We start from the raw sequence: 9,937 nt of genomic DNA on the forward strand, positions 1-9,937 counted from the left end.
TATTTCTTATTGACTTGGGTGAGTAATAACCACAATCAATATTTTTTTTTTCAATAGACCCTGTAGTTTTTAAAATATTGATCTCTACCAAATGCTTGAAAAGTCACTGGTAAAAGTATGAAACGTCATGCAAATACAAGTACATTAGATAATACAGTTGAAAAAATCTAATTATAATTATAATTAAATTAATAACAAACTATCCAGGGCACAATAAACTGTATCCCTGTATCCAGGGATACAGTTTATTTCTAGTAGCATGCCAGTGACCATTGCTGGCTTTCATCCCATCAAAGGAAAGTATTACATCAAACAACAAAATACATGTTTTTTAATCTGCAAATGTGACAAGTGTGCAACAGCACAAAATTATCACATTCAGACCACTTCTGATTGAATGCTACAGTGCAAAATCATTTTTGTTTCAAAAATTAAAAATAAAAACAGTGCAAATCAAGCACATCTGCTTGTGGTTTTGGTCTATGGTGTAGCATTTATTCTGTGGTCCTGGAGAGCTGGATCATGGTTGTCCAACTCTAGATGCTGGCTTGTTAACTTGGTTCACACAGCCAGGTGGAAACCTTTTGAGAGCCATCGGTTTCTGATCCAGTAGGGCACAGTTCCTCTTGTAGACCAGGTATTCAAGTCAAGGATGTATCTGAACAGTGGAATATGCTATCTCCGTAACTTATAACTCGTGTAATATCATATCAGAAAGCTTAATTCCTCTTATATGCTAATTATATACAGGGATGAGTGATGGGCATGGAATGGTAATCTTTGCATTGGACTCTTTGCTCCACCGTTTGACGAATGAACCACAGGCATTGTTTAGGAGGTTGACACATCTCTTTTCAAACCATTTCATTGCAATCAGACCTTTATCAGAGCCTGTAATAACAAGCTCCATGGCCCTTCTTCATCAGGTTTTTGGTTTTAGTGTGGGAAGCATGGTTTTTCTGCTATCGGGGGAGCTCCACCAGTGCAGTTTGGTCATACAGTGCCAATGCACCTGACAGGTGTGCAAGTTCTGCACCAAGCTGAAACTTGTGAAGAGGTTCTTTTGTGGGTTTGCATAGTGTTTTTTACAACTTTGGCCCCTTAGAGGTAGCTTCTGTTCCTTTTCACTGGGGGGAGAATTGAAGAATGTAGATCCCCCTTGATACAGCAGCAAGTCATGGATGATGCCAGATGAACTTGCTTGGCAGAACAATTTAAAGCCCAACTCATCAGTGGACCTGTTGTGGCGGTATGCAAATTGTAGAGGGTCCAGTGAGTCAGGTAGTGAAGAGCAAACGAAGTTCCTGACCAGCTTTTCGAAGCATTTACGATGGGGGTCAGGGCTACAGGTCGCCAGTCGTTCAATGCTGTCATGCTTATTAATGCTGTCAAGTGACATACATCTTTTTAGTAAGTCCTCTAACACTACCATGTATCAAAAAATTATATCTTCCTACCTTAGTTTCATCAAAAACACTCAAAATATGTTGGATGTTTTTTTGTTTCTGACTTCTTGGTTAGGAGAGATATAAGAAGAGCCAACAGTTCACATTCACAGTGCCTTCTGGTGGATTTTTTTGGCATTACAGATGTAAACCAATTGGTAGTGTGGGATTATAATATTATTTTATGCCATGTTAGACCCTTAATTAAAGATTGTGAATTATTATGTAGTTTTAGTTTGCATTATTCTCCTGAATTAGAAGAAGGTAATAACTATTACATTTGTTAGACTGATTTGCATTACATTAGACTGCTGATTTATTGTGAATGAATGATATTGTTTTATGATGCATTATACTGCTGAGTTATAAGAAATACTGTTCGCAGAAAGTTATCGCCTTATTTGTCTGATTAAAAGAGAACAGAACATGCTGGAGAGGTTTTCTGCCCCATCTCAGCAGGAGCAGATAAACAGGGAGCCAAGGTCGTAGCTTAGGCGCCGTGTGAGAGAAAGAATGTGAATGTTTAGGCTTTTATGATAAGGTGGGGGCCACTAGAGGCTATAAGAGTTTGATCAATGCTCCACCATTTTGAGATCTGATGCTGTCTGCGTACGGTGTCCATCTCCCACGCGTGTGATCATTAAAATCATCGTTTGACTCAACCCGGCCGGACCAGTGTTGTTATTGTGGTTTTTCCTCTTGTATCCATCCCCAATATTTGAATCCGTAACAGTAGAAAAGACTCAATAAGGTAGATCAATTTCAGTGAAAGCCCCAGTTAGATATAGGGCCTGAAAATGTACCTTACCAATTGGTTGAGCAGAATGCTAAAGGGTTACATTTTATGCTTCCCACACTAAAAGTTTCTGACCATGTGTAGGGAATTATCATCAGTTGTGTTACACTTTATTCTGCTTCAGCTGGAAGCTGGTGAAGGCCATTCAGAGAATGTGTTGTTAATTCAAACTGGAAACGTAAGGCTGGAAGCCCGTTTCAGAAATCGTGGATCATACCATGAATCTCATTTTTGATTCACTTATTGAAACTTCAAACATAAGGGAAGTACTCTTAAACTGTGTAAAGGACCCGGCATGACTCAGATGTGGGATGCTTTATATTTTGCCCAGCACGCTGCTGGCACTACCACAGTTGTGTTTTCAAATCAAATCAAATCACTTTTATTGTCACATCACATGTGCAGGCACACTGGCACAGCACATGCGAGTGAAATTCTTGTGTGCGAGCCCCACAAGCAACAGAGATGTGCAAACACAACAACACAAACGAGCAAAATACAAGAATGGCCAACCTGAAACTAATAAATATATGTACAATATATAATAGTGTATGCATTTCTGGATGTGTATACTAAATATTTTCCTACGTGTGTGTGTGTGTGTGTGTGTGTGTGTGTGTGTGTATACACATTTTTACAAATTAAATAGTAAAAAAAAATAAAAAAAAATTAATAATAATAATAATAATAAAATATATAAAATATACAGAGTTGAATATGTGCAAAACAAGTGGCATTTATATACAGTGTGGAGTGCATAATGTTGAAGTTCCAGTAGTGAAGCTGAGGTGTCTATGACGTGTTCATCAGTCTGATGGCCTGATGGAAAAAGCTGTCTCTCAGTCTGCTGGTTCGGGACCGGATGCTGCAGAACCTCCTTCCTGATGGAAGCAGTCTGAACAGTTTATGGCTGGGGTGACTGGAGTCCTTGATGATCCTCCCCGCTTTCCTCAGGCAGCGCTTCCTGTAGATGTCTTGGAGGGAGGGAAGCTCACCTCCAATTATCCGTTCAGAGCACCGCACTACTCGCTGGAGAGCTTTGCAGTTGTAGGCGGTGCTGTTGCCATACCAGGTGGTGATGCATCCAGTGAGGATGCTCTCAATGGCACAGTGATAGAAGGTCCTGAGGATGCGGGGGCTCATGCCGAATCTTTTCAGTCTCCTGAGAAAGAAGAGGCGCTGCTGCGCCTTCTTCACTGTTTTGTTTGTGTGTACTGACCACGTAAGATCCTCAGCCAGATGTACTCCAAGGAACCGGAAGCTGCTCACTCTCTCCACAGCAGCGCCGTTGATGGTGATGGGGGTGTGTACTTCTCTGCACCTCCGGAAGTCCACTATCAACTCCTTTGTCTTTGCGACGTTGAGGGTGAGATGGTTGTCTTGACACCAGTGGGTCAGGGCGCTGACCTCCTCCCTGTAAGCCGTCTCATCACCGTTGGTGATAAGACCCACCACTGTAGTGTCGTCCGCAAACTTCACAATGATGTTGGAGCTGTTAGTGGCTGTGCAGTCGTAGGTGTAGAGTGAGTACAGGAGAGGGCTCAGTACACACCCCTGTGGAGCACCAGTGTTCAGTGTGATGGGGGATGAGGTGATGCTGCCCAGTCTGACCACCTGGCGTCTGTCAGACAGGAAGCTAAGGATCCAGCTGCAGAGGGAGCTGCTCAGTCCTAGATCCTGCAGTTTCCTGTCCAGCTTCGAGGGAACGATGGTATTGAATGCTGAGCTGTAATCTACAAACAGCATCCTCACATACGTGTCTCTCTTCTCCAGGTGTGACAGGGCAGTGTGTAGTGTCAGGGCTATGGCATCATCAGTGGACCTGTTGTGGCGGTATGCAAACTGTAGAGGGTCCAGTGAGTCGGGTAGTGCAGAGCAGATGAAGTCCCTGACCAGCTTCTCGAAGCATTTGCTTACGATGGGGGTCAGGGCTACAGGTCGCCAGTCGTTCAATGAGGAGATGGTGGAGGATTTGGGTACAGGGACGATGGTGGCCATTTTGAAGCAGGCTGGGACTACAGACAGAGAGAGGGAAAGGTTGAAGATGTGCGTGAACACTCCAGCCAGCTGAGCCGCGCATGACCTGAGGACGCGGCCGGGAATCCCGTCCGGACCAGTAGCTTTGCGTGCGTTCACCTTCCTGAAGCACTTCCGCACATCCTCCTCAGACACAGTGTGCGCACTGACGTCATCCGCGGTGCGCACACTGTCCGGTCTCATGGTGTTCGCTGTGTCAAATCTAGCGTAGAATACGTTTAGATCCTCACATAGAAAGGCCGTGGTCTTTTTACACTCCCCCTGACACTCACTCTTGTGCTGCTTGTCCAGCTGCTTCACCCTCAGCTCATTTGTCTCCTCCAGCCACAGCAGCTACTTAAACAGGGAAGGTATGCTTAGATGATGCTTGCTGGCTGTGACAACCAGCCTCCCTTGACACCACACCCTGAACCCATTGCTCCACCCCCTCCACTGAAGCTGAGCTACAAAGCACACTCTGCCACAGTCTGCTAATAAGAATCAACATCCCACAAAACATTGGATAGACCCCCGACTACATTAGGACCGTGTTAGTGGAAAATGATTCTATGTTTCTTTACCTTCTTTTAAATGTACAAAGATGCCTTTTCTCTGCCCTTTGTCTATGGTTAGATTAGTTTAGAATTATCCTTTTAGACTTTCCCAGCAAAGACATATTGTTTTGGGACATATTGGTTTAGATTGTTTTATCTCTCACAGCTTTCTCCCAGCTCTCTGCTGACGAGACTAGCGCCACATATGGAGTTGTTTATTTTATCTGTTTATTATTTTCTTATCCTGTTCTCACTGTCTTTCCTATAAAAAGTGCCAAGCCTCTGTTCACGGTGTGAGTTGTTTTTAACAGCTTACCCGTGTGCACGTTAAAGCATCAAAAGTAATTCTGTCTCATTGTGTCTTTATTTCTCCTGGGTTTTTTACAGAGTTTTCCCCCAACAGACCGACAGACCCAAAATAGACATGAGCTTCACGTCTATATTGGGTCTGTTGGTCCATGACCAGTTCACATCATGTGGACATCTAAACATGTCACTCCAACCTTTGCGCAGTTGGGAGCATTGTCCAACTTATTTTGAGACGCTTGTCTCGTGAATCCTGTATTCTGATTTTTTGGGTTTTATGGATATTTTTGAATTTGTCCAGAAATTCTTTGTATGATAACCAAAAACATTACAATGGATGTCCTTTTTGTTCCATTAAGTATGTATGTGGGAAGAAAACAATTCAAATGAGGTGCTTGAATATGATACATTTACATATTGATTGTTGTTTTTATCTGTAGTATTTTCTCCTCTCTGTGTCTGTGTTTTTCTGAAGAATGACAATGTGTATTTCCTGCTGTTTGTCTCCACTCTGCACTTTAGTCTTTCTTCCTGTCATGTCTTTGTTTGTCCACCAGGTGTCTCCCTCAGCTCATTTTCTCCAAATCAGAAGCATCAGATTTGTGGAGATGCTCTGCCTGCCAGACACAGCTCAGGGCAAAGAAACATGTCAATCCTCCACAATATACAGGCCTGTGTGTTATTTAGCTTTTATATTTCAATGTATAAATGATCGAGTGTCATCAAGCATTTCATCTGAAGAATGAGATTAAACGTCATCACTCTAGCTATAGTAATAATAATAATAATAATATCAAAAACCTCAAAGATTCAATTTTTTGTTATATTTTTAAAAGTTCAAACCTCAAAGACATTAAGTTTACAGTCATATATGATCGAAAAGAAAAATCAACAATCTTCACATTTCAGAAACTGGAACCAGCTTTAAATGTGACTAAAATAATGATAAAACAATAAATTCTCTAATCATTGACTAACTGATGAATCACTGCAGCTCTAATATATTTTTGCATTTGACAACCCACTACAGCAACTACAGAATAAAAGCACTAACCAGACTGATGACAGATTTCAAACATGCTGAATATGAAGAGTAGTATCATTTAAACTCACATGATTATCAGCCATAAGAACAAATTCAGATTTATATTGATGTAAGGTATATAAATGTAAGTACAGTTTGAATCAGTGCAATATTATTTTCACACATCAATGGACCACTGAACTTCTCAGCTTCTAAAATGTAAAGCCTCATTTAGAAACTACACAAGTACATATAATGGTCAGGGATCAACATGAACCTGTCTTCTCTATTTGACTTTAATCAACTTTGCAGTGTCTCCATCTCCATAAAGCCAAAGTCCAGCATAGAGCGGCTGAGTGAATGTGGTCTGGACTCTGTGGATGAGAGTCATGGTTTCAGAGACGCTGTAGAAAGACAGAATACCTGCTCTGTGATCCAGGTACACTCCTACTCTGGAGGACTGAGGACCTAAGAGGTCAGTTTGGACTTTGTTGTGCCAAAATTTATAACTGTTTGTGCCACAATCTAATTCCCAAGATTTGCCATTGTATCCAAATCCACATTCATTGAGGCTCCCTGCTCTGCTGATATTCTTGTATGTGACTGCGAGACCAACTCCTCTACCTCTCCACTCCACCTCCCAGTAACAACGTCCAGTCAGACTCTCTCTACTCAGGACCTGTACACATCCAGTGAATCTGTCTGGATGATCAGAATAAGACTGTTGTTGTTTCATAAATGTTACTTTTCTGTTCCCCTTGGATAACAGTAGATATGCGTTTGCTGTGTTTGGATCCAGTGTGATTTCATGTGAATATTTTAAGAATCCAGCTCTGGTCTTTGGCTCTGCTGGTGACAGTAAAACATCCACTTCAGTGACTGTCAGTGAGATGTTTGTCCATTCCTTTCTCAGAATGTCCTGTAGTTTATCTCTGGTCTCTGACACAGCTGCTGTCACATCCTCAAAGTAGCTCAGAGGATGAATATTGATGCTGGATGAGTGTGTAGACTCACTGAGTGCTGACAGTGAGGGGTAGTTGTGTAGAAACTGGTTGTGATCCTCTGTGTGTGAGAGCTGCTCCAGCTCGCCGTCTTTCCTCTTCAGCTCAGCGATCTCCTGCTCCAGCTTCTCCTGAAGCTCTTTGACTCGACTCACTTCAGTTTCCTGCTGGGACCTGACCTTCTTCTTCATATTGGATCTTCTTTTCTGGATGAGCCGGATCAGCTCAGTGAACATCTTCTCACTGTCCTCCACTGCTTTATCAGCAGAGCCATTGATGGCCTCCACCTCCTGTTGAAGCAGCTTCACATCTTTCTCTCGCTCCTGGATTCTCTGCTGGATGTTTAGTCGTCTCACCTCGAGCTCTTTCTGCTTCTCAGTCCTTTCTGCTGCAGCTGGGACTGTTTCATGGCCTTTATGTTCATCCATCGTGCAGAGATAACAGATACTCTGCTGATCAGTACGACAGAAAATCTTCATCACCTCATCATGGCGAGAGCAGATGTTCTCCTGGAGCTTCTTGGAGGGGGCCACCAACTTGTGTTTCTTTAATGGAGCTGCATCATAGTGAGGTTCAAGGTGTTTCTCACAGTAAGAGGCTGGACAAGATAAACAGGACCTCATGGCTTTCCGCTTCCTCCCAGTGCAGACATCACAGGCCACATCTTCAGGTCCAGCATAGCAGTGATCAGCTGGAGCAGCTTGGAGTCCAGTCTTCTTCAGCTGCTCCACTAAAGCTGCTAACATGGTGTTTTTCTCCAGGACAGGCCTCAGTGTGAACGTCTTCCTGCACTGAGGGCAGCTGTGAATTCCCTTCCTGTCCTCTTCATCAAAGTGGGTTTTAATACAGTTCCTGCAGTAGCTGTGTCCACAGGTTGTAGTCACTGGATCCTTCAGTAGATCCAAACAGATGGAACAAGAGAAGGTTTCTCGGTCCAGCTGAACTCCTTTCTGCGCCATTTCTCCTCTCAGTGTCAGTGACTGTGTGAGTTTCACTTCCTTATAACTGAAACTAGTCTGAGCTCTGATCTCAACAACATGTTTCTGCAGTGAATGGAGCCTGTCAGCTCTTACATGTCACCACATGTTGGTTACACCCATCTTCAAACTGTAGATCTGAAGGTGAAGGAATGAGAAAACATGTGGACAGAGAGGAGGTGCTGTGTTAAAGATCAGGAAGAAGAGGGAGGGTTATCAGGCTGTGCTTCACTCCAGGAAGAGGAGCAGTTAAGAGAGCGAAACTGTGTTTTTAACCCTTTTTTAATTACTGCTCACATCAACTTTTACGCTTGTTAACCTTTCTTTTATATAAATGAATTAAAAAATCCATCGTTAATGAACATTGGACATACATGTCTCATGTTTATATTCACATGACCAGATTCTAAACCTGTAACTGTCAGAACAGTAGAGGCTGTTGCATTAATTAAAGCATATAGCTCTCTGTAACAAGATGAGAGCTAGATAAATGCCAACAACAAATATGTAAACTGCATTGCTTTGAACAGTCTAAAGTCTGAACATATAATTACAGATATTACTGCAGAAAGTTAATAACTCCAAAGAATCTTGCATTTTGTTTTGTTTTTGCATTTATAATCACTGCGGCAACAGAAATAACCCAACCATCTTCATTCGCTTTATCCAGGGCCGGGTTGTGGGGGCAGCAGCCTAAGCAGAAAAGCCCAGACCTCCCTCTCCCCAGCCACCTCCCTCCAGCTTATCCGGGGGAACACCAAGGCGTTCCCAGGCCAGCCAAGAGATATAATCTCTCCAGCGTGTCCTGGGTCTGCCCCGGGGCCTCCTCCCGGTGAGACATGCCCGTAACACCAACCCCAGGAGGCATCCTTGTCAGATGCCCGAACCACCTCAGCTGGTTCCTTTCGATGTGGAGGAGCAGCGGCTCTACTCTGGGCCCCTCCCGGATGGCCGAACTTCTCACCCTATCTCTAAGGGAGAGGCCAGCCACCCTTCGGAGGAAGCTCATTTCCGCCGCTTGTATCCGCGATCTCGTTCTTTCGGTCACTACCCACAGCTCGTGGCCATAGGTGAGGGTAGGGACGTAGATCGACCGGTAAATTGAGAGCTTTGCTTTTACACTCAGCTCCCTCTTCACCACGATGGACCGGTGCAGCGTCCGCATCACTGTCACCGCACCAATCTGTCTGTTGATCTCCAGCTCCCTTCTCCCACCACTCGCGAACAAGACGCCGAGATACTTGAACTCCTCCACTTGGGTCAGAACCCGGAATGGGCACTCCACCCTTTTCCGGCTGAGAACCATGACCTCGGATTTGGAGGTGCTAATCCTCATTCCCACTGCTTCACACTCGGCTGCGAACCGTTCCAGTGTGAACTGGAGGCCTTCACCCGATGAAGCCAACAGAACCACATCATCCGCAAAAATCAGAGATGAGATTCTGAGGCCACCAAAGTGAAAGCCCTCCGCCACTTGGCTGCACCTAGAAATCCTGTCCATAAAAATTATGAACAGAACCGGAGACAAAGGGCAGCCCTGGCAGAGCCCATCACCCACCGGGAACGAGTCCGACTTATTGCCGGCAATGCGAACCAAGCTCTTGCAACGGCTGTATAGGGATCAAATGTACCGTAGCAACGGGCCAGACACCCCATACTCCCGCAGCACCTCCCACAGGACACCCCGAGGGACACGGTGGAATGCCTTCTCCAAGTCCACAAAACACATGTAGACTGGTTGAGCAAACTCCCATGCACCCTCAAGTATCCTGGAGAGGATAAAGAGCTGGTCCAGTGTTCCGCGACCAGGACAAAAAC

General features: G+C 44.1%; 1 protein-coding gene across 1 annotated transcript; it reads right to left on the minus strand.

Moving 5' to 3' along the window:
* Window positions 1-5,791: 5,791 nt before the first annotated feature.
* Window positions 5,792-8,178, minus strand: LOC146579359 (tripartite motif-containing protein 16-like). Its single transcript, XM_085269257.1, has one exon. It carries the CDS (start codon window positions 8,099-8,101, stop codon window positions 6,428-6,430), a length of 1,674 nt encoding a protein of 557 aa, XP_085125383.1. The 5' UTR covers window positions 8,102-8,178; the 3' UTR covers window positions 5,792-6,427.
* Between the last annotated feature and the right edge of the window lie 1,759 nt (window positions 8,179-9,937).

The sequence above is a fragment of the Mchenga conophoros genome, linkage group LG3 (genome assembly GCF_057382185.1).
Source record: "Mchenga conophoros isolate Kocher_MC1m ecotype Shallow Benthic linkage group LG3, M_conophoros_male_GT1.1, whole genome shotgun sequence".
Lineage (NCBI taxonomy): Eukaryota > Metazoa > Chordata > Actinopteri > Cichliformes > Cichlidae > Mchenga > Mchenga conophoros.